Source organism: Pogoniulus pusillus, chromosome 29 (genome assembly GCF_015220805.1).
Source record: "Pogoniulus pusillus isolate bPogPus1 chromosome 29, bPogPus1.pri, whole genome shotgun sequence".
Classification (NCBI taxonomy): Eukaryota; Metazoa; Chordata; class Aves; order Piciformes; family Lybiidae; genus Pogoniulus; species Pogoniulus pusillus.
This window is the reverse complement of record NC_087292.1, coordinates 17,413,706-17,436,388: the sequence shown is the minus strand read 5'-3', so window position 1 is coordinate 17,436,388 and position 22,683 is coordinate 17,413,706. Positions and strand designations below refer to the sequence as shown.

Sequence of the window (22,683 nt, the reverse complement as noted above, 5' to 3'; positions counted from 1 at the left end):
GCTCGGCTTTGGCTCGGCAGCCCAGGAGGACACATTTCCCTCCTGCCTCGCTGCCCATGGCTCAGATGGGTCCGTTCCTGGCTGGGGGTGGGCGGGGATGTGCTGGGGGTCACTCAGTGTCTGTAGCTTAGAGATTGGGCTTCGCACTTGCCAGTCAGAGTGATGTGTCCGTTCCTTGCTGGGAGGGAGGGGGATGTGCTGGGGCAGGACAGGTAATCCAGTCTGTGGCTCAGAGCCTGGGCTTTGCCCTTGCTCTCTGCAGTGCTGGGTCTGTGCCCTGGGAGTCTCTGGGCTAAAAATGAATTCAGAGTCATCAGGCACATCCCCCCCCCAGTTAAAAAAAGGAAAGAGGAGAATCAAGTTTAGGCCTCCTGGCATGGCAGAGGGATCTCAAAGCAAACCCAAAGCCATCCACTCCTCCTGTGTGATCTGGTACAGGTGATCCTGCTCTGGCAGGGGGGTTGGGCTGGATGAGCTTTAGAGGTCCCTTCTGGCCCTTGACATTCTGTGATCCTGTGAGACATCCAAACCCTTCTGGGTGTTGGTGCTGCAAGGACCATCCCCACCGGTGCCTAGACGCCAGCACGGTGTGCCAGTCGGCAGTCTCACAGCACTGGGACGAGCAGCCAGCCCGGGGGAGCAGGTCCCTTGGCCGTGCTTTGGGAGCTGCCATCCCCCACGCCGCGGTCTGGCTGCCGAGCCCTCGGCGTTGCGCTAGCTGGGAGGAGGCCTCCCTGCTCCCGAGCACCTGCGCCGGGCGCTGGGCTCCAGCAGAAAGCCCTTGAGCTGGTGACAAAGGTCTGGATGTGGGCTGGAAAGTACAGTCCTGTCTCTTAGCAACTGGTTCCTACCTCTGAGCTCTCGGAGCCGTGTGTGGGACAAGGAGCATCAGTCACGCTCCTTGCTGCAGCAGCAGCGCGCCGAGGAGGGGATGGGGGGGATCAGCCCGGCTCCAGCCACCGCCAAGACGCTTAGCCAGGCTCAGGCATTTCAACACAAGCAGGCATCTGTGAGTGCTAATCAAAGCTGGGCTTTAATTGCTCGCCTCGTGCCCTGCTCGGCACGGCGGTGGCAGCGGCATGGGCTGGAGCGGCGGCTCCCTGCCAGCCACCTCCGAGGCTGCTCCGCGCTGCCCCGGCGCAGGGGTGGAGACCGAGGAGGGAGGAGGAAGAGAGAGGACACGGTCCGTGTGTTTCTAGAAGAATTAGATGTCAGCGGGTCCTTCCCTGAACTCCTCTGCGCCGCGCCCGGGAATCCCCGGCCCTCGCCGTGCCGCTTTCTCCCCCTCCCCGGGGCTGGGTTCTGCTGTTTCACCCTCGTGTTTCCTCCTGCTCACCAAAAGCAGCTCCTCTCTGGCGAGCATTTCTCAGGGGCTCCCTTGCCAAGTGCTGCTTCATAAACATTTTCACGACTCCTCTGCTTTGTCCTCCTAATTAAGCATCCAATTGGCCCCCAATGGAGCCTTCACCTCTCCCGTGAAGATCCTGCTTGCACAGATTATAACCTGTCAGCTGCCAATTTATTCCTCACGCAGAGGGCAGGTTATATTAATTGTCTGCCTTCCCTGCCCCCTTTGCTTTGCCCTCCCTTTCTCCTGCTCCCGGTGGCAGCCCCGTTTGCAGGCACAGGCTCACGGGAAAGCAGGAGGACACAGATGTGTGGCTGCTCTGCATGGCCCACGTGTCCAACCTGCAGTGCTCCAGCAGCTGGACCACATGTGCTGGGATGTCACTGGCCTGTGACAGACCTGGCAGAGGGGTCTCAGTGGGTGGATTACTGAGACAGAGCGTTCAGCCTGCTTGACTTCTGCTCCCCCCCACCAAGCCTTTAGTCTCAGTCAGGAGCTCAGAACAATCCACTTGCTCTTCCCAGATTAATGGAGGATCCTTAGTGGGCATTATTCACAAGTCAGCAGTTGGCTTTTGCAAGAGCTGGGGTCCACCTAGCGTGGTTTTGATGGAAACAGGCCAGAACACAGAGAGGGTTTTACCTGAAGGCAGAGAGAGACCAAACAGATCTCCATCAACATCCCTCCCCTGTGCCCTGACACTCCAGCTCATGTGTAGGACTCCCTCACCCTTGCAGAGCCACATGTGCAGCTCAGAGCAGGAGCTCCTGCTCTCACTGTGAGCAGCTGGTGTGGGATTTGCTGGGCTCCCATGTCAGGAAGGGGATGCTGAGGTCCAGCAGGACCATCATGGTCCAGCACCATCCACAGTTAAGGTGCAGTGTTCTTGCTCCCGAGAAGCAGCAGCCAGGGGGGTGATGGTTCTGGGCTGTGGAGCAGATCAGCATCTCCAGGGTCTGACATCAGAACGAGCTGTATGGAAAGCCATGGTAGTGTGGCACAGCTTGGGTCCTGCACTGCCCTTAACCTGGCACGAGGGCTGGGGTTGGCAGAGGAGGGCATACAGGCCTTTTACCCCCTGCCCCAGAAGGGCTGCTGAGCTGCCAGCATGGTTCCTAGAGGCACATCTTGCTCTTCCTCTGGGAGTCTCCTACTGTGGCCCACATAGGCAGGGAGCAGGGAGCTGATACCAGGCTGCCAGCACCCAGGGCTCAGCCTCTCAGCCCACCCTGACCTTGATTCACTCAAGCATCATTTGGAGCTTCCTTTACATAATTTTGCTTGCCACTGCCGAGCTGAGCCGAGCTGCCACGGCTGCTCCCTGCCTCCTCCTCCTCCTCACTTTCGTTTTGACACCAGCATGCCCTCGCTGGAGGTGTGTGAGGATGCCACTCGTCTGCCCCAGCGCTGCTGGGTCTGTTCCCAGGGACAGAGGGGTCACCTTGCTGGGACAGGTGACCTCACCACTTCTGAGAGTGCCTTGGCCCCCTCCCACTTGAAAGGTTTTGCTTTGGTGGTGATCTTCAGGAGATTAGTGCCTCGGTGCTGGGGAGATGGCTCACAGTGCTAAGTGACTTGAAGGCAGAGCCAGCTCTAAGCCTGTCCTGAGTTCCAGCTCTTTATTTTCCACAGTTCCTGCATTTCTAGCCTCAGATTTCTCTCGGGATGCTATGGAATACAAACACCCTTCCAATTAGAAAGGCAGGTTACCCTTTCCTCCTCTTGCCCCCACCCTGCTAGCATGCTCCCTCAGATCACCTGGGCCAAGATGAGAATGCCACGGGGCAGTTGCTGCCCATCCTTGCAGAGTTGGTGAAGAGACACCTCAGACCCCTCCCCCCCCCCATTTAAACCCTGCTTATTTCGAACCAGTAAGGAACGCTGCAGTGTTGCAGTAATCCCCAAGGAACAGCATCTGTGAGACCTCCCCTGTTGGCGAGACCTGACGTGGCACTTGTCCCACACAGGGAGCCCAGCAGTGCCAGCAGTGCCCAGTTGATGGGTGGGCCCCGAGGGAGCCGTTTTCCCCAGCGGGTCACTCAGGTGGCACTGCTCAGGAGGCCACAGAAGCCTCTCTCACCAGAGGGGTGAGGAGTGGTGCTCCAGCGGCTGCCCCGCGGCACCCAGGGGTTTGTGACCTTTGGGGCAGGCTGCTCCCCACCCTGTCAGCCTGCCCGCAGCATTCTGCCGGCTCCCCACTCCTTCCCGGCAGGCAGGTGTGGGCTCATGGTTGTTGTGGTGTATCTGCTGCCAGATCCAGCTGCTCCTCTGCTTCCTGGCCGGGAGGCAGCTCTGCTCTCCTGCGCGGTGCAAAATGTCCTCTGCCGGCTGGGCAGAGCAGCATCTGAGCCAGCTTCCGAGCAGGGATCCCAGCGAGCCTCTGAGCCAGCATCTCAGCAAGCCTCTGCCTGCCTGCCTTCTCCTCCCCCCTCCATGCAGTTCCTGTGCAGAGGGCAGCCCCATTCCCGAGGGAGCAGCCATCCGCCAGCCCCTGCACCCACCCACCCCGGGCAAGGTGCCCGCAGCCCACCTGGGCCTTCTCGGCAGCCGCTGCCGCTTCCAGGCTCGCCCCTCCCAGGCTTCTGTGGCTTTATTCCCAGGCTTGGGATCTAGGAGAGGAATAATCCGAGGTCAGGGCAAAAGGCCTGGCCCATCTCTGCGGCTCAGCTGTGGCAGCTGCAAGAGCAGCTCGCTCCTAAGAGGTGCCAGTCTCCCGCTGAACCACACACCTCAGCTTTGTTTGCCCTCTAAAAGCACAGCGCCCAGCTCCCCCCTCCCGGGGCAGTGTTTGCTTTGCTCATGGGGAAAAAAAGGGAGTCCTGTGTGCAGTCCTGGGGAGGGAAACAATGGGAGAGGATCAGAGAATCAGGCAGGGCTGGAAGGCACCACAAGGAGCAGCCAGTTCCAAACCCCCTGCCATGCCCAGGGACACCTCACACTAGAGCAGGCTGCACACAGCCTCAGCCAGCCTGGCCTTAAACACCTTCAAGGATGAGGCTTCCACCACCTCCCTGGGCAACCCCTTCCAGGCTCTCACCACCCTCATGCTGAAGAACTTCTTCCTCACATCCAGTCTGAATCTACTCATTTCCAGCCTTGTTCCATTCCCTACCTGGCAGCCTGAAAAGTCCCTCCCCAGCTTTCTTGTAGGCCCCTTTCAGATACTGAAGGGTCACAATAAGAGCACTCAGGGCAGGCTGGGGACCAGGGCCAGTCCCCAGCTGATGGGGACCAAGGCACTGCTTTGGGCCAAGGGCTACTTCTTTGTGCCTGGGTGTCCCTTGGAGAAGGTGTTGGGGGGGACACACATTTCTCCTTCCTCCTGGGCTGGAGGGAGGCTCAGCTTCTGCACAGAGGCAGGGCTGCTGCAGTGAGGTAGGACTGTGGCTGCTAAGAGCAGGATGGGGCTTGGTGTGTGCTTGGTGGTTGGTGACAGAGAAATGCTGAGCCTGGAGAAACGGCGTTGAGGTTTGAGCAACCACTTCTCTTGTTTTTCATCCAGGCATGATCAGAAACATTCCCCAGCAAAATATTTCCAGGCCAAAGAAAAGAAAACCAAAACCAACACAAAACCAAATCCCAAACTCACCAAACCAAAACCAACACAAAACCAAATCCCAAACTCACCAAACCAAAACCAACCCAACCCAAGAGCAAAATCTGTCAGGGAGAGCATTTCCCATGGTCTGCTGATGGGTTCCTCCTTATCAGGAGCAGGGCAGGTGATGTTCTTCTCAGCCCAGCAGCTCCCCAGTGCCCATTTCCAAGGCAGGCACTGTGCCCATGGTGGGAGGGACCAGGGGAAGAGGGAAGTTCGAGGAACTGAGCTCTTCTTTCTCCTCGCAGCATTAGCAGAGGGAGCCTGCTGTGGTTTAACATATCCCCCGCAAAAGCTGCTTTCATCCTACACCTAAATACCATGAGGAGTGAACTTCCTAAAGCCCTGGAGAAGTCTAAATATAGAAGCCAATCAAGGGCTGACTTCCCAGAGATGAGAAGTACCAAGAACAGTTTTCTTGATCAAAAGTTGTAAGAGTCCATATTGGAATGAAATGTCTGTGTTGGCTCTGCAGCCTTCTGCCCAAGGAGGCAGTGCACAGCTGGGCTGTGGGGCCCACGGTGCCAGGCATGGGAAGGCAGCTGGGGAGGGGGTGGGATGCCCAGGGAGGTGGGTTGTGAGGGCACCTGAGGTATCATCTCTAGAGCACCTGAGGTATCATCTCTAGGGCACCTGAGGTATCATCTCTGGGGCACCTGGGAGGTGGGCTTGAGGGATCACCTCTAGGGCACCTGAGGTATCATCTCTAGGGCACCTGAGGTATCACCTTTAGGGCACCTGAAGTATCATCTCTGGGGCACCTGGGAGATGGACTCAACTGCAGGGCAGCTGGTGGGGATATTCCTGGCAGCACAGTGGGGTTTCATCCCTTGCTGTATGTCTCAGTTGCTGTCCAACTGCTTTTGCCTCTGCACATCCACACTCCCTGCTGCTGATGTCTTCCTCCCCCCACCACCAGGAGAATAGAAATGATCACAGAATGGTTTAGGTTGGAAGGGAGCTCAAAGCTCAGCCAGTTTCAACCCCCTGCCATAGGCAGGGACACCTCCCACTGGAACAGATCACTCAAGGCCTCATCCAGTCTGGCCTTGAACACCTCCAGGGAGGTTGTGGAGCACAGAAGCACCCAATGTGATCAAAGATCACATTGGGTGCTTCTGTGCTCCACAACCTCCCTGGGAAACCTGTGCCAGGCTCTCACCACCCTCACTGCAAACAACTTCTTCCTAACATCCACTTTGAATCTCCCCCCTGCCAGTTTAAACTCATTCCTCCTTGTCCTGTCATCACCAGACCTTGTCAATAGTCCCTCCCCAGCCTTCCTGTAGCCCCCTTCAGATCCTGCAAGGCCACTCTAAGGTCTCCTCAAAGTCTTCTCTTCTCCAGGCTGCAGAGTCCCAACTCTCTCAGCCTGTCCTCAGAGCAGAGCTGCTGCAGCCCTCTCTGAGCATCTTTGTGGTCCTCTTCTGGACTCTCTCCAGCAGTTCCATGTCCTGCTTGTGTTGGGGGCTTAGAACAAAGCACAACTTGCAGGACATTAAGAAGGCAGCTCAAAGAGCAAACAGCAGCAGAATGCTCAGCTAAAACAGCCCCGAGTAAAGCACCGAGGGCTGGCTGAGAGCCACAGAGATGGCACTGTCAGCCTGGGGAACCTGCAGCTGTGCCATGGGGCAGCTGGCTCCAGCATGGGACTTGAGCAACCCAGATCCTGACCCAGCCTGGGGACAGTGGCTGTGCCCCAGAGCTGGCAGGCAGCAGGATCACAGGCAGAGCGAACAATGCTTTGTGTGAGAGAGGTGACCTTGAGGGGCAGCTCAGTGCCGTTGGCTCCAAACCTGCCATCTGGGTGTCCTGGGATGGGGGTGACAGTGACCCTCCTGGACAGCAGCAGGAAACTGGGAGTTCAGCGTGCTGAGAGCCTCTGTGCTGGGCTAGGGAGGAGATGCTGCGATTGGGAGATAGGGAGATGGAGGCTTTCATGTGGGAAGGGCGAGGAGGGGCGAGGGCAGAGGGTCTGCTGCCCGGGCAGAGAACAGAGCCCAGCCATTATCAGGCTGCCGGCAGGAAGCGGCTTTTGACTCACAGGAAGCTGAACAGGGCTGGTATCAGCCCCTGGCTCCCGGGCCAGGGCAGCTCTTTATCTGCCGCTGAAGGCAGCAGATGGGGAAGCAGTCGGCGCTCCAGCTCGCCCCACTGCTGCTGCACCACCCCTGCCCCGCAGCCCTTCAGCACACCCCGCTCTGAACAGGGAGGCTTCCCTGTGGAGCAGCGAGGTGAGGGCAGCTCCCTGGGCCCCAGGGAGAGCTCCAGCTTGGCTGGAGGAGGCAGGAAATGCCCCTGCCAGCTGGTGCCAGGGCAGAGCCAGGGAGCCCTCCAGGCTGTTGAGGTCCTCCAGCCTAGCTGCTCCAGCTGGTCTGCAGAGGAGCTGGGAGCTCTCAGATCCGGAGGGCTGGCTCCCTGGCTGGCTGCTCCCTCGGCTTCTCCCAGGATGGGGAAAGGGCTTGCAGGTAGCGCTCTGCTCGGAGCCTGCAGCTCGTCCCGTGGCCTCTCCGAGGAGCTGCCCTGTGCCGGGAGTCTGGTTTCTCGCAGGGCGGTGGCAGCTCGCAGGGGCTCGGGCTAGAGGTCACCACGGGGCAGCGTGGAGGGGATCGGATGGCAGCTGCTGGCCTTAGACCTGCTGCCCTGCAGAAAACAGTTTGCTCCTCAGTGCTGCAGCTGGCTGCAAATCCCGCCCACGGTGCCAGTTTTCAGAGTGGTGGAGTCGTTGCGGTTGGGAAGGACCTTGCCGCGCCGGCTTGGGCAGCTGGGGGTGGCTGCGGGAGCCTGCAGGGGACCCAGCGGGGCACCTTCTGGAGCCGGCCGGGTAGGGCAGGGCAGCCGAGCGGGAGTGTGGCTGCTGCCCGCAGGCTTTGAGGCAGGACAGCGATGCCTCGGCTGGGGTGAGAGTAGCAGGGTGGCTGGGGATGGAGGCAGCAGGATGTCCCCGGGGCCTGCAGGACCCTGAGTGCCTTTATGGAGCAGGACGCTGGGTGCCCTTGGGGTGCAGGACACTGGGTGCCCTTGGGGTGCAGGACGCTGGGTGCCCTTGGGGTGCAGGACACTGGGTGCCCTTGGGGTGCAGGACGCTGGGTGCCCTTGGGGTGCATTGTGCTGGGACCTCAAACGCCTGCGTGGCGCAGGACGCTGGGTCTGCAGGGTGCCGCCCATGGGTGCCTGCAGCTCCCCCGTGTCCCTGCACCGCCGTGTCTGTGTCTGCAGCCCGGGGCCGCACATGTCGGGACCCTGCCCGCAGCCTGCGGCCTCATCACTGAGCGGGGAGGGGGAGCCCTGCTCGCCGCCGGGTCCTGCCCTTGCCCCGGGGGCCCTGCCCGCGGCCCGGCCGTGCCGGGGGTGAGGAGGCGGTGGCGGCGGGCCCGGGCCGGCCCCGGGGAGCGGATTACCGCCGGCAGCGCGGGCCGCCGGTTGCCATGGTTACCCGCTACCTGCCGGCGGGCCTCAGCCCGGCCCGGGCCCTCCCTCGCTCCCCGCCGCCGCGGCAGATGTCACCGCCCGGCTGCGGGGCCAGGGGCCGGCCGGGCGCTGCCCCCTCCCCCGGGCCGGGGCCGGGTCACCCCCTCCCCGCCAGGGCGGCAGAGCGGCGGGCAGCGGCGGGCAGGAGGAGGGAGCCCGCGGCGGGGCGGGCAGCGCCGGGAGGGGGGCGGGGGTCGCGGCCGGCAGGGCTGGGGGAGCTGCCGAGAACAAAGGTGCCCGGGCGGGGACCCGGCGTGCCGCGGCCGCGCCTCGCCCCGGGACGGCGCTGCCTGAAATGGCTGTCGGCTCCCGCTGCGCTCCGCCGGCCGCGGCACTGGGGCCCTGGGGAGGCCCCGGCCCCACGCAGGCACCTCCCGGCACGGCCCCGGGCTGCGGATGGAGCCCGGCAGCGGCGGCGGTTGGGATGTGGAAGGGGCAGGCGGAGGCGCTGAGGGTGCTGGCGGGGAGAGCTCGGTGAGGTGGGGCAGGAGGGGACACGGAGGGCAGAGAAGGGGCCGAGGCGCCGGGCAGGGGGCTGGGGACGTGATGTGGGGGGCAGGAGGATGTGAGGACAGGCGAGGAAAGAAATGCGGGACCGAAAACAAAGGACGCCGGAGAGGGAAGGGACCTGATGGGGACCCGGAGGAGAGGAAAGAGCAGCGGTGATGCTGGGAAGGTGCGGAGGAGGCAGGAGGGAGAAGGAGACCTGTGTCGGGTGGGGTCTGCAGGGATTTAAAGACCGAAAGGGGAGAGACAAACTGATGCCGGACAAAGAGAGGGGGAAAGAGGGTGCCGTGAGGGGGCAAAGGGGCTCCCTGCCCACGGCGCCTGGAGTGCTGCCTGCCTCCCAGCGCCTGTGTCAGAGCCGCGCTTCTGGAACCTCCTCCTCCTCCTTTTGGGGGCAGGTGATGCCAGGGGGTAGGAGCATCCTTTATTCCCACCCTTCTTCCCGGCAGAATTTGTATTGCTTTTTAAACCTAAGGGGATTTAAAGCTGTGCTGAGGTATTATGGGCTCTGACTCATGCCTTGAACACTCGTGAGCAACACTGGGTGTGGAAGGAGGAACCGGAGGGGTGTGGGCCCCTCTCGGAGGTACTCCGGAGCACTCCTGCCCCCTTGAATGCCAGGCCAACGTTTGGCTTTGTCACCAGGTGTAAACCTCTGTAATTCCAGAAGCACTGACTCGACGCAGCTCCTTCTACCCAGTGGCTTTGCTTCAGCTTGCATCTCACCTGCTTCCCGGGGCTAAATCATCATCACGGGGAGAGGAGTCACAAGGCTGGTGAGGGGATGGAGAGACGCAAAGGAGTCAGGAGAGGCTTGCTGCAGGGGATGGGATGTCGAGGAGGCAGCTCTGGCATCCAGCTGGGCTGGAGAGGGAAGGCAGAGAGGTTGAGGTTACCTTAACTGCAGCCATTCTGAAACCGAGGAGGAAATAGGGGCTCGGCGATGGCACAGCGAGGGGGGTGTTGGTTGGTTGGGATGGCCCTGGAGATGGCGATTTGTGCAGGGAGTTGGCTGCAGCCTTCATTTGAGGGCTCTGCTTGTGGCATCTGACTGTGCATTTCTGCCGAAGCTTTCTCCTTTGTCCTGTTTCTGCAATTATCCTCGTTTCAACCCTGCTCTGAGGATTATTGGTCAGTAGGAAGCCTCCTAATGCCCGCTCCTCCTTGGCAGGGGAATACCCATGCCCTCGATTAGAGTGAGACTCCCTGAACGGTGACAGAAGAAATTAGATCCATATTCCTCAAAGATGCTCCCCGGGGGCAAAGTTTCCCGACCCCCACCACAGCGGCACTGCCACCCTGCCCCTTGTGTTCGGTCTCCAGATTCTCTTTGTTACAGCCACCTCCAGAGACAGCTCCGGGCTGCCCGAGGAAGGCAGCACGGGGTGGGGGGGTGGAGGGTGTGTTGTTAAATCCTCGTGTCTGTGGCTCGGGTGGGCACACAGATCTGTCCCACCCTGGTCCGTGCCTAGTACGGGCAGCCGCTGCTGTGAAACTGGGCTGAGGTGCCAACTTTAAGAGGCAGGCTTTGCACTCTCCTTCCCCAGATGCTGGGCAGCCTCGAAGGCGGTCCCTCTACGTGATTGATTTTTGAGAGCCCCTCGGCTGGTGCCTTAGGAGCAGCATTTATTCAATCTATAGACCGTGGAAGATGCACAGAGCCTGGCCACCAGCAACAACAAAACCCAGAGGGCAGGCGCCTGGGTGTTCCCACTGCCTGCACAGCCCTGCCCGTGCTCACCGCTGCCTGGGCGCACCTGAGAAGGGTGCTTTGCAGGTCGCTGGGGTGGGCAGGTGGCTGCGTGTGCCAGCTGGAGGGCATCCCTGCATGCCAGTTGGAGAGGCAGGCCTGAGGGACACGTGTGGGTGTATAGATTCTGTCCTTTGCTACCCACACGGTGCAGCGTGGCATTTTTCCAAGGAGCAAGCACAGAGACCTCCCCAAGCCTGCCCCTTTTTGCTTCGCACCCTCCCTCCCCCCCAACTTCCCAGTAGCCACCCACTACCTCCCATTAGCCCTCCCCGCTCCGGTGCTTTGTGCCCGAGCGCGGCTGGCAGCCCTGGTGCCCAAGGCAGCCTCCCCTTCCCCTGGCACACCCTGCCAGCGTGAGCTGACACCGCCGGTGCCAGCCAGCTCGGAGGAGCACTGCTCCCCACACTTCCCACTCCCACCAGTCTGTCACCGCTGCCGTGTGGCAGAATTACAGCCTGCTGCTCCCCGGCACATCCGAACACACACACAAAGAGCTGCGCTGCCGCTGCCGCCGCTGCCAGCGCTCAGCTGCTCTGCGTCTGCGGGAGAGGGAGGGGGCCCCGCAAAGGTCAGCGCAGGGAAGGAGGGCGACGCTGTCTCCTTCCTCGCAGGGCCGCATCCTGGCATCGCGCTGCAACCTTGTCCTGCGGGCTGAGCCGTGTCCTCAAGGGCTGCAGCCACTCGTGGGTGTCTCACGTTGAAGGGCTTCCCAGGACGGGCTGGTGCCGTGTGCAGGTCCAAAGAGCTTCACAGAGCCACAGAATTCACCAGGTTGGAAAAGCCCTCTAGGATCATCGAGTCCAACCTATCACCTCACCCTTCTAACTAACTAACCCGTGGCCCTAAGTGCCTCATGCAGCCTGTTCCCTGCCTCTTCCCTGCCTATAGCAAAATAACCCCAAATTTACCAAAAAATCGAATTTCTTCCTTGGTTGTGACTCCACTCTGGACTCTTCCCTTGGTCTGGCTTTGGTTTGGGGTTTTTTCTGTTTGTTTGGTTTGGGTTGGGGTTTTTTTCCCCCTTTTTTTCCTTTATTTTTTGTTTCCTTGTTCCTGCCCCAATTTCACTGTCAGCTTTAGCAGCACGACAGCAGCAGCAGCAGCCACCACTGCCCTGGCTCCAGCAAGATCCTCCCTGGAGCACCGTCTTAATTTATCCCCCACCTCCCCCAGTGCCCAAGGCAGCCCGGGGCTGGAACACCACAGCTCTGCCCCCTTCAACCGCCTTAGCCCCGGGCCCATCTCCTCACCCCTGTCACCCATCACTGACACTAACTCAAGTTGCCTGCGCTGTTGTAGGGGGCAGATGGACTGTCGGAGCCCGAGGGCATCTCTCTGAAACGCGTGGCAGTGGTGGAAGATTTCTTTGACATCATCTACTCCATGCATGTGGAGAGCTCGTCGGAGCCGGGCAAAGCACCCAAACATGCGGGGCAGAAGAAAACCTACCGAGCGGTGAGAGCCCTGGGCAGCCAGGGGCCAGGGCCAGGGCTGGGAGGCAGGGCAGGTGGAAGAGCAGCGGTTGGAGGGAGGCAGAGCCCTGCTTGCCCGCTCGGGGAGGCGTTGGAAGGCAGAGCAGCTGTGCCGGGGAGCGGGCGGCAGCGGCTGCGCAGCGGGGACGGCTGCTGGGAGAGGAGACCAAGTGAATCATACAAAGACAAGTGTGCATGTCTGGGGCGGGGGGGGGTGGAGAAAGGGAAATGCTCAGTGCTCCTGATGGGCAAGGGGATGTTTGCCCAGTCCCCCTCGCACTCTGCTCCCTGCCATCTGCCTCTCTGCCTCCCTTGGCCGGAGGGAAACGGCTCACGTGGGCCTTGGAGGGCAGGAGCAGCCAGGAAGGGGCACGGCCACAGCCCACTCCTCTTCCCCAGCTGGGTGGATGCCCTGCTCCTGCCAGCCCTTGGCTGGGCTTCCTCCTGTACAAAATGGAGGCAGGCACCGAGCTGAGTCTCATCAGGTGCTCCGCGGATGCCGAGAACCAGCTCTATCCATCCTGAAACCACTCTAGTTAGGTCAGGAATAATTTAGCTTGAAGTGTGCTCCTCCAGGGAGCTCGCTGCTTCTCCTGGCTCTGCTCAGCCCTGCCGTGCAAACATTTGGGCTCCCCTTTTACAAGAAGAGCTGAATTTACTGCCCACACCCGAGCTGCTCCCTTGGATCCCACAGCCCTGAGGAGCAGGTCGCTTAGAGACAGGAGAGGCTGGCTGGCAGCTCGGCTCTCTGGTGGATTCATCATCTCAGAGAGGTCTGTGCGGGCTGCCCTGGGCTCTGGGATGATGCCTGAGATTATGCAGGGCTCAGTTGTGCTGCCAGAGCCGGCTCAGGGGTGGAGTCTGTCCTGCTGCCCTGCCTGTCCTGCATATGTCCCCTGGCTCCATCCACGGCTGCTCATGCTGGAGGAGCTGCCCAGTGCCCTACATCCCTCCCCCCATGCACAATAGGACACCACCACCACCACCCCCGGGGATCTGGGCTCTGTGCTCACAGCTCCTGGCACCACTCAGCACCCTGCACGCTCGGTTCCTGCCCCCGCAGAACGTGAGGCTGGTGGACTGGGCACATGCTGACCCTCCCTAACCAGGGCTGGGTGACCTCTTTATGGTCCAGTGGGGCCACCCCCACCAGCAGGACCACAATTCAAACCCTTCCCACTCATTTCCCCAGCAGACCACCCTGACCCTCCCCTAATTCCTTCAATTCAGGTCTCTGGAGGACTAATCCATGCCCTGCACAGCCCCGGGGGAGCAGGCTGGATCCGTCTGTTTTCCCAGGCCTGCTCTCAGCAGTCAGAGAGCTCCACGCTCCACCCCTCGTCTCCCTCTTGAGCTGAGATCATCACATTAGCTGCCTGTATCCCCTCCTGACCTGGCAGGACGCTGCCGCCTGGGCTGCCTGCCCTCGCCCCTGCCCTGCCTCCCCGCAGCAGGGGCTGGAGGGGGAAACGCTGCACCGAGCACCCAGTGCCACAGCTCGGGGGCACGAAGTGACACCGCTGGGAGAGCAGCTCGGGAGGCTTTGCTGGCTCTCCTGCCGTGCCTCTCCCTCTCCCTTTCCCCACCGTTTCTGATTAGAGGCACTGGAGAGTTTGCCCTTGTCCATGACCTCCGGAGGGAGGCAATCAGAAAGGGAGTTTGGATGGGAGATAACTCATCAGGGAAGCTGCCTGCTCTGCAGAGCATCAAATCAGCTGAGAAATAACAACTGGATCACTAAAATTAGCCCAACATTTGCAGCAGACACCGTGGGCTGGCTGGAGCAAGAGAGGCAAGGGGAAGCGAGCTCAGCCCCGCAGGCAGCCTCGGGGGACGCTCCCTGCCTGCCCCACCAGCCCACGTTTGCCACCAGCAATTTTCAGCACACCCCCCCCTCCCCCCCCCCCCCCCGCTTTTCGACGTTCCGGGGGGGGGGGAGGGGGCTCCCTGGTGCTTGTAGTGCTGCTGAACCCCGCGCAGGGGCGAAGGCTGCGCTGAGCGGCTCAGTCACAACAGAGCTCGCAGAGGCTCGCAGCTAAGTAGGAGGAGAATCCCATGAGGACCAGGCGCTGCTGCATCCTCCATTTGAAGGGCTGGGACAAGGTCCCTGCCTGAACTTTCCACCCATCTGGCAGTGGCGGTGTGGGAAAGCTCGGGCTTTGCTGCCGCTCAGTGGAGATGAATGTCTCTCCCTGCCAGCGCGCCGGGGCATGGGCAGCTCAGCCCCCCCTCCGGCCAGCCCCGCTCTGCCACGGGCAGCCTCAGCCCTGCTCTGCCACGGGCAGCCTCAGCCACTCCTCCGGCCAGCCCCGCTCTGCCACGGGCAGCCTCAGCCCTGCTCTGCCACGGGCAGCCTCAGCCCCCCCTCCGGCCAGCCCTGCTCTGCCATGGACAGCCTCAGCCCTGCTCTGCCACGGGCAGCCTCAGCCCCCCCCCCCCCCCCCCCCCGGCCAGCCCTGCTCTGCCCCATCCCACCGCGGCATCGTCTGAGTCCCTGCTTCATCATGACCCAGCCCTGGAAGGCAGAATCGGGCTTGGAGTTTAGGGATTATGGATGTTATCCACAAACCGAGGTGGGGGATCGAGGGAGGTTCTCCTCTGCCCCTACTCTGCCCTGCTGAGACCTCATCTTGGGTACTGCCTTCAGTTTGGGGCTCCCCAGTTTAAACAGGACAGGGATCTGCTGGAGAGAGTCCAAGGGAGGGCTACGAGGATGATGAGGGGACTGGAGCACTGCTTGATGAGGAGAGGCTGAGACACCTGGGGCTGTTTAGCCTGGAGGAGAGAAGACTGAGCGGAGATTTAATCAATGTTTATAGATATCTGAGGGCTGGGGGTCAGGAGGGGGACAGGCTCTGCTCACTGCTGCCTGGGGCAGGACAAGCAGCAATGGATGGAAGCTGCAGCACAGGAGGTTCAGCTCAACAAAAGGGGAACTTCTTGCCTTGAAGGGTCCCAGAGCCTGGCACAGGCTGCCCAGAGAGGTTGTGGAGTCTCCTTCTCTGGAGCCTTTCCAGGCCTGTCTGGATGTGTTCCTGTGTGCCCTGAGCTGCATTGCCTGGTCCTGCTGTGGCAGGGGAGCTGGACTGGATGAGCTCTTTGGGTCCCTTCCAACCCCTGACATCCTGTGAGCCTGTGAGGGTGATGCCCACTGCGAAGGGCGGGGGGGGGGGGGGTCAGGACGTCCTGGGCTGTCCTGCTGGCTCAGCCCCTCCCTTGTCACCACCGAGGTGTCTGGTTCCAGCCTCGCTTCCCGTCCTGAGCCCCGCTTGAGCCCCGAGCACTGGCACGAACAATTGAATTTCTGTCTGCTTTATGACCCCACTTGTAAGTGCTGTGACCCCTGCTGGGGTCACGGCCCCGGGTTTGGGAACCGCCGTGCCGGGACAAGTCGCTGGGACCAAACAGGATGGGTGATTAAGCAGAGGAGCCAGCCCAGGCTGAGAGGTGAGCTCCCCACCTCCTGCTGCCTTCCAGTGGCGAGCAGATGCGCTGTGCTGGGAGGGGGTGCAGGCAAAGCACAGGCTCCCGGGCTGCCGCAGCACCTGCGTGAAGCCTGTGCCCCCCAGGAGCTCAGAGCCCGCCGTCTGATGGTCTTTCACGGCCCTAAAGCGAGCTCCACTCGAGTGGCCTCCCTCCTTCTCCAGCTCACCTGCTCCTGAGCTCCGCAGGCGCTGTCAGACCGCTGCCGGCAGGGGCTAGCTGCAGCAGCAGGACCCTGGCAGCCAGGCAGCCGCTCTGGGCGCTGGGCTCTGGCCAGGCTCTTGCAGTTCAGGCTGCCGACTTCTAAACGTTTAGCCTTAGCTCCTCCTCGGCTGTAAGACCCCACCGAGGGTCAGGAGGCTTCCACTCACGACGCTGTGTCAAAATGTTTCTGAGGTCCTTGGCTAAAGCCTGTCACGGGAGGGCAAAGTGTGAGGAGCAGGAAGGGGCTGGCACTGTGGGCAGCAGGGACCTGCCCTCACCAGGCGTTAATGCACTCCTCGGGTCGCTGCTGTGGTGGCAACCAGCAATGCCAGCAGGGAGGAGACCCTGCTCCCTCCTCTGCTCCCTCACCTTCCTAGCCTGGCTCTTCCCAGACTCTGAGGAGAGGTGCACAGGAGCCTGTGCCAAGGAGCAGCTGAGCAGGGAGTCCAAAGGTCTGTTTGTTTGCATCCCAGAGCCACTGACACAGCAGTTACCCTCCCAAAGCCACAGAACCACGGAGAGGCTTGGGTTGGAGAAGGCCTCTAAGATCACTGAGTCCAACCAGCAACCCAGCCCCACCGTGGCCACTAAACCTTGTCCCCAGCTCCCACGGCCACAGGCTTCTTGAACCCCTCCAGGCACGGGCACTCCACCACCTCCCTGGGCAGCCTGTGCCAATCCCTGACCCTCTTGCAGCAAAGAAATTCTTCCTGATCTGCAACCTAACCCTCCCCTGACACAACCTCAGGCCACTTCCCCTCATTCTAGCACCTGGTACTGGGCAGAAGAGACCAATCCGCACCTGGCTCCACCCTCCTCTCAGGGAGATATAGAGAGCCACAAGGTCTCCCCCCACCCTCATTTTCTCCAGCTGAGTGCCCCCAGCTCCCTCAGCTGCTCCTCCACCAAGAGCTGCTCCTCCACCAAGAGCTGCTCCTCCACCAAGAGCTGCTCCTCCACCAAGAGCTGCTCCTCCACCAAGAGCTGCTCCTCCACCAAGAGCTGCTCCTCCACCAAGAGCTGCTCCTCCACCAAGAGCTGCTCCTCCACCAAGAGCTGCTCTGCAGGGAGGGACTCAGGGATCCCAGGACCAGGCTGCAGGGCAGGGTGCATTGCTGTGGGGGGCTGATGTTCAGGGCCAGGCTGAGCAGGTGAGGTGGGATGGTGCTGGTGGCCTCCTGTGCCTTCTGCCCAGCCCTCCATAGGTGTTCTCTGGACATGCAGCCCTCTGCTTGCCCCCCCAGATCGCAGAGACCTACGCTTTCCTGCCGAGGGAGGCTGTGACCAGGTTCCTGATGAGCTGCACCGAGTGCCAGAAGAGGATGCACTTCAACTCCAACGGCCTGGAGCCCAAAGGTAAAGGGGATGAGTTCTGCCAGCAGAGCTGATGCAGCATTTCCTACCAGCAGGGTGTCACTGGCAGCTGGCAGGATCCTGCCCTGCCCCTGGGATACTTCCTCACCTAAAGGGTTTCCTAGTCTGGGTTATTTATAGGACCCTAGAATGGGTTGGGTTGGAAAGGACCTCTCAGGAGCCACCCAGTGCCACCCCCTGCACTCAGCAGGGACATCCTCCCCTGGAGCAGCCTGCTCAGCCTTCTCCAGCCACGAGGCCTCAGCTTGCAGCAGCCTCCTGCTGCACAACTTGTTCCTCCCCTCCACTCTCAAGCTGCTCTGCTCTCATTCCAAACCACTGCCCTGGTCTTGTCCCTGCAGCCCTTTGGGAGCAGTCCCTCTGCAGCCTGCTTGTAGCCCCTGCAGGTCCTGGCAGGCTGCTCTGAGGTCTGCCTGGAGCCCTCTCCAGGCTGCACACCCCCAGCTCCCTCAGCCTGGCCTAGCAGGGACGCTCCAGCCCCCTCCTCTGGACCCTTGCTGTGGTCAGGATCTCACCCATTGGCTTGACTCAAAGCAGGACACTCAACTAAGGGTCTGGCACTCTCTGAGCCATCTGCCCCAGAGCTTGGGAACCCTTTTCAGGAGGCAACTGATGAAAAGGGTCATTGTTCCCGCAGGGGCTCCCTCCTCCACACCCCCCATCCCCGCACCCCACCCCCCCCGGACTCGGCTCCACCCCAGCCCAGAGGGCACCAGGTGCTGCCCATCCTCCCCGCAGTGCTCCTAGCTGTGGAAGCCATCATCTGGGCTGGGATGTGGCTGTCCTCAGCGTCCTTTAGAAGCGATCCTCGGTGGTCAATTCCTTTCCTAAAGGCTTTTTTCCCTCCTCAGCATCTCTCTTGCAAGTCTCTCCCACACCAAGTCCAGGGTCTTGCCCTGCAGGACTGGAAGGACAGGAGTGGCCTTCTGCTCCCTGTAGTACCTAAAGAGTGACTTAAGTACCTGCGAGGATGTGTGGAGCAGATGAGATGAGGTGGCCTGTCCTGGGGGTGGGGTCTGGTTTCACTGCTCTGAGTCGGTCAGCAGCAAACCATCTCGTACCCATGGAGGTCACCCAGGCCATGCCCAGGTGCATGCCCAGGCAGGCATGGGCACAGCCATGGGTGGACCCCAGGCTGTTAAAAGTTTTTTCAGCCACAGAATCACAGCATGGGTGGGAAGGGACTGCCAAAACCCATCCAGTCCAACCCCCTGCCAGGGCAGGGCACCCAGAACACATCCAGCTGGGGTTGGATGTCTCCAGAGGAGGAGACTCCACAGCCTCTCTGGGCAGCCTGCTCCAGGCCTCTGCACCCTCACAGGGACAAAGTTTTCCCTCCTGTTCCCCTGGCACCTCCTCTGCTCCACCTGGCACCCAATGCCCCTTCTGCTGGCTTTGGACACCCCTGAGCAGAGCCTGGCTGTATCTGCACACCTTTATCACAGCAGTGAGGGCAGCCCTCAGGCTGCTCTGCTCCCAGCCTGTGCTCACAGGAGATGTTCCACTGCCCTCAGCAGCTTTGTGGCTCTGGGCTGGACTCTTTCCAGCAGCTCCCTGAGGTCCTTCTTGAGCTGAGGGGCCCAGAACTGGACACAATATTCCAGATGTGGCCTCAGCAGGGTAGAGGTGAAGTTAAACTGGGTGAGTTGAGCCTTTCCCCATCCCTTCCTACTGCTTCTGTCCATTCTATCTCAGCAGATCCCATTTGTGATTACAGAACCCCCCAATTAAACATCTCTGACACCAAACCCTGCAGGGCACCCATGGCATTCAGGAAAGCAAATTGGCTTGCTCCTGGGGAAGCTCTGGCCCATCCCTGGGCTTCTCTCTCAGCTCCTCACAGTTATTAAGTTAGGGCTGATTCCAGTGGAATTAGACAAGTGTGGAACTGGGATCAAACCCATTTCACTTGGAACCCTCCTGCCTGTTCCCTCTGCCTGTCCAGCAGGCAGGGCACGATGAGGTGGAGATAACTTCTTGAGGAATGAAGCTGAAGGCTCCCAGCAGCCCTTTCTTGTGACACAGGACCTGAGGCTGTGCCCCTGGGGTCCCTCTGGCCTTTGCAAACAAAGCTTCTCTTTCTTCCCCAGTTAGCTTCAGAAGGGGAGAAGGGTTTGGGCTCTTCAGGCTCTGCTGCAGTGGAACAAATCCAGAGTAAAATTAGTGCTGCTGATGCCATGACTCCTGATTCCCATCAGGATGGCTTCAGGCAGGCTCCAAGGACCATCTACCTTCCTCTTCCTCTCCACGTGAGGCTGCTGAGCTGCTGCTGTGGAGCCTCATTGGCTTCTGCAATGCTGCAGCATTAGGAGGGGGGAGGCAGGAGAGCAGCAGATCATCATCTTCAGAGGGCTGAAAGAACTCAGAGGTCTCTCCCATGCCTCTCCTTCAAGGGAAGAGCATTTCTGCCTTTGTCCACTGTTAGCCAATGCTGAGAGTGTCCTAAACTGTCCTTCAAGGCTCCCATGCTGCCTGGGTGGGTGGCAGATGTTGGTCCTGAAGCTGTTTCCCCTGTCTCTGCAGAAGCAGGCATCAAAAAGCATTCTGTGTGCTGGGGTTTGGCTTCCTTCTGTCAGCAAGTAGCAGCCTTGCCCAGCAGAATGTTTTGGGTGCCTGATCTATAGAGATGTAGAAGTGCCCTTAATTAATCTGTAGGTCAAAGCATGGCAGAGATTAGTGACACAGAACCATGAGGAAAGAAGAGGAGAGTTAACTTACAGGGCTCCTGGAAGGGGCTTGGGGGGCTCTGCAGGGCTCCTGGAAGGGGCTTGGGGGGCCCTACAGGGCTCCTGGAAGCTTTGCACCTTCTGATGTGAGCAAGCTGATGGCCTGAGGAGCTGCACCCAGAGTGACCTCTAGGGCCGAGCCTGCTGCAGCAAAGCAATCAGCAGGAACCATGCAAATTAAAGCTCTTTCCAATGAAGTTTGTGGTCTAAAGAGGGTGTTTAAAAATAACCCTCAGCACCAGGTAGAGCTGTTTAATGAGCTGCCTTGATGTTAAGCCCTACCTGAGGGAATCCCAAGCAAAATTGGCCAGGCTTTGGAATGCTGAAGCAAGCTGCAGACCTGTGCCAGCTCAGCAGCCTCTGCAGGAGTCCCATTTGCATGGAGGTGCTTCTGAGGCAGCAGCACTGCTTGGGCTCTGCCTCTGCTGCCTTCCAGCTTGCCAGGCTGGGGGCCATCAGCCACAGTCCAGTCTGCTGCTCTAGGAAGAAACTCTTGCCAGTGAGGGTGGGGAGACACTGGCACAGCTTGCCCAGAGAGGTCGTGGATGCTTCCCCCCTGGAGGTGTTCAGAGCCAGGCTGGATGAGGCCTTGAGCACCCTGGGCTGGTGGGAGGTGTCCCTGCCCATGGCATGGGCTTGGCACTGGCTGAGCTTTGAGGTCACTTCCAACCCAACCTGTGACTCTGTGCCACCACTGCAACCTTCCCTCCACAGCTCCCATCACAGCCAAGCTGCTCTGCTACCTCCAGCTGAGCATTTCAGAGCTCTTGCAGTCAGCAGCTCCAAATTTCCTTGGGTCTGTGGATGGGAGAGAAGATTCCCAACCCAATTCCACAGGGCAGGCACCTGAAAGAAGAATCCTGGGAGCACAGAAGGGCTTTGGTTGGAAGAGACCTTTGAGACCATGGAGTGCAGCACTGCCAGGGCACCACCAAGCCCTATCCCTCAGCAGCTGAGAGCTCTGCTGCCCACTCTGTGTTTGTTGGAAGCTGCTGAGCACAACTTCTGTTTCTTCTGCTGGGAGCAGCTTTAAAATTGGTGAAACATGTCCTGTTTGCTGCTGGCTGCTTTGCTCTGAGCTGGGGCTGATGTCAGCTCAGAAGGGAAGCAGTTCTGATTGTCCCATAAAGCTGGTGAGCACTGGCACAGGTTGAGGCTGCTGAGACATTGGCACAGGTTTCCCAGGGAGGTTGTGGAGCACAGAAGCACAGAATGTGATCAAAGATCACATTCTGTGCTTCTGTGCTCCACAACCTCCCTGGAGGTGTTCAGGACCAGGCTGGATGAGGCCTTGAGCAGCCTGTGCTGGTGGGAGGTGTCCATGCCTGTGTCAGGGAGGGGTGGAACTGGCTCACTTTGAGGTCCCAAGCCCTTCTAGGCTTGTAGGATGCTGTGCAGCCTTTCCTGCAGCTGACAGCAGTGCCTCTGTTTTTCTGTTGTCTCATCATGTCCTTGGTGGGGTCATGTTCGTGGAGGAGCCTCAGCTCAGCAGGCAGCAGCTCTCTCCCCTAGAGGCTTTGGGCTGCATCTGAAGGCAGGATGTAGGTTTGTGCTTCCACATCCCTGTGTCTACATCAGGTTTTGCCTCTGTCCCGCAGAGAGTGAGCCACCTTCCTCCTTGGTGTCTGGGATCATTGACTACAACATGCCCCTCACCTCCACCTACCTGAAGCAGATGAAGCTGCGGGTGATGAACTCTCAGGAGCAGGTGAGTGATGCTCCAGGTGTGGGCTGGAGGGAGCTGGAGGAGGGTGCTTGGCAGGTCCTTTGTGGGAGGATGCTTTGGGAACTCCTTGGTTTGTTTCATCCAGGCAGTATGAAGGAAATCCTGGCCTGGCTCAGGAGCAGTGTGGGCAGCAGGACAAGGGAGGTTCTTCTGCCCCTGTGCTCAGCACTGCTCAGGCCACACCTTGAGTGCTGTGTCCAGTTCTGGGCTCCTCAATTCCAGAGAGATGTTGAGGTGCTGGAAGGTGCCCAGAGCAGGGCAGCAATGCTGGAGAGGGGCCTGGAGCACAGCCCTGTGAGGAGAGGCTGAGGGAGCTGGGGGGGTGCAGCCTGCAGCAGAGGAGGCTCAGGGCAGAGCTCATTGCTGTCTGCAGCTGCCTGCAGGGAGGCTGTAGCCAGGTGGGGTTGGGCTCTGCTGCCAGGCAGCCAGCAACAGAACAAGAGGACACAGCCTGAAGCTGTGCCAGGGCAGGTCTAGGCTGGATGTTAGGAGGAAGTTGTTGTCAGAGAGAGTGATTGGCACTGGAATGGGCTGCCCAGGGAGGTGGTGGAGTGGCTGTGGCTGGAGGTGTTGGATCCAAGCCTGGCTGGGGCACTTAGTGCCATGGTCTGGTTGGTTGGGCAGGGCTGGGTGCTAGGTTGGGCTGGGTGAGCTTGGAGGTTGAGCCTGGTTGATTCTGTGATTGTATGGCAGGGTCTGAGCATGGTCACTGTTGGTCTGTGGGGGCTGGGAGGGCAGCAGCTCAGCTCTGCTGGCTCAGAGGAAGGGAGCAGGGTGACTGCAGAGCTGCTCGGGCTGGAAAAGGTCTCCCAGATCATGGAGTCCAACACCACCATGACCCTGAGTGCCACTTGAGCACCTCCAGGCATGGGCACTGGGCAGCCTGATTCAATCCCTGACTGCTTTTGCAGCAAAGAAATTTTCCCTCATCTCCAACCCAAACCTCCCCTGGCTCAGTTTCAGGCCATTTGCTCTCCTGTCCTGTTGGTGACAGCAGCAGAGGTGCAGGGGCTGCAGCCAT

At 60.2% G+C, this 22,683-nt stretch overlaps 1 protein-coding gene across 2 annotated transcripts in view; it reads left to right on the top strand.

Annotated features, from left to right (window-relative positions):
• Positions 1-22,683, top strand: part of NOL4L (nucleolar protein 4 like) — a 66,376-nt gene that overhangs the window by 7,661 nt on the left and 36,032 nt on the right. Inside the window, exons 2-4 of one of the 2 annotated variants that reach the window (XM_064168023.1) lie at positions 11,977-12,132; positions 17,081-17,192; positions 21,535-21,644. In XM_064168023.1, the coding sequence (XP_064024093.1) occupies positions 11,977-12,132; positions 17,081-17,192; positions 21,535-21,644 (378 nt within the window). Of the gene's footprint in view, positions 1-11,976; positions 12,133-16,900; positions 16,988-17,080; positions 17,193-21,534; positions 21,645-22,683 lie in introns of those variants that run through there. The other variant, XM_064168024.1, reaches the window with a different exon arrangement.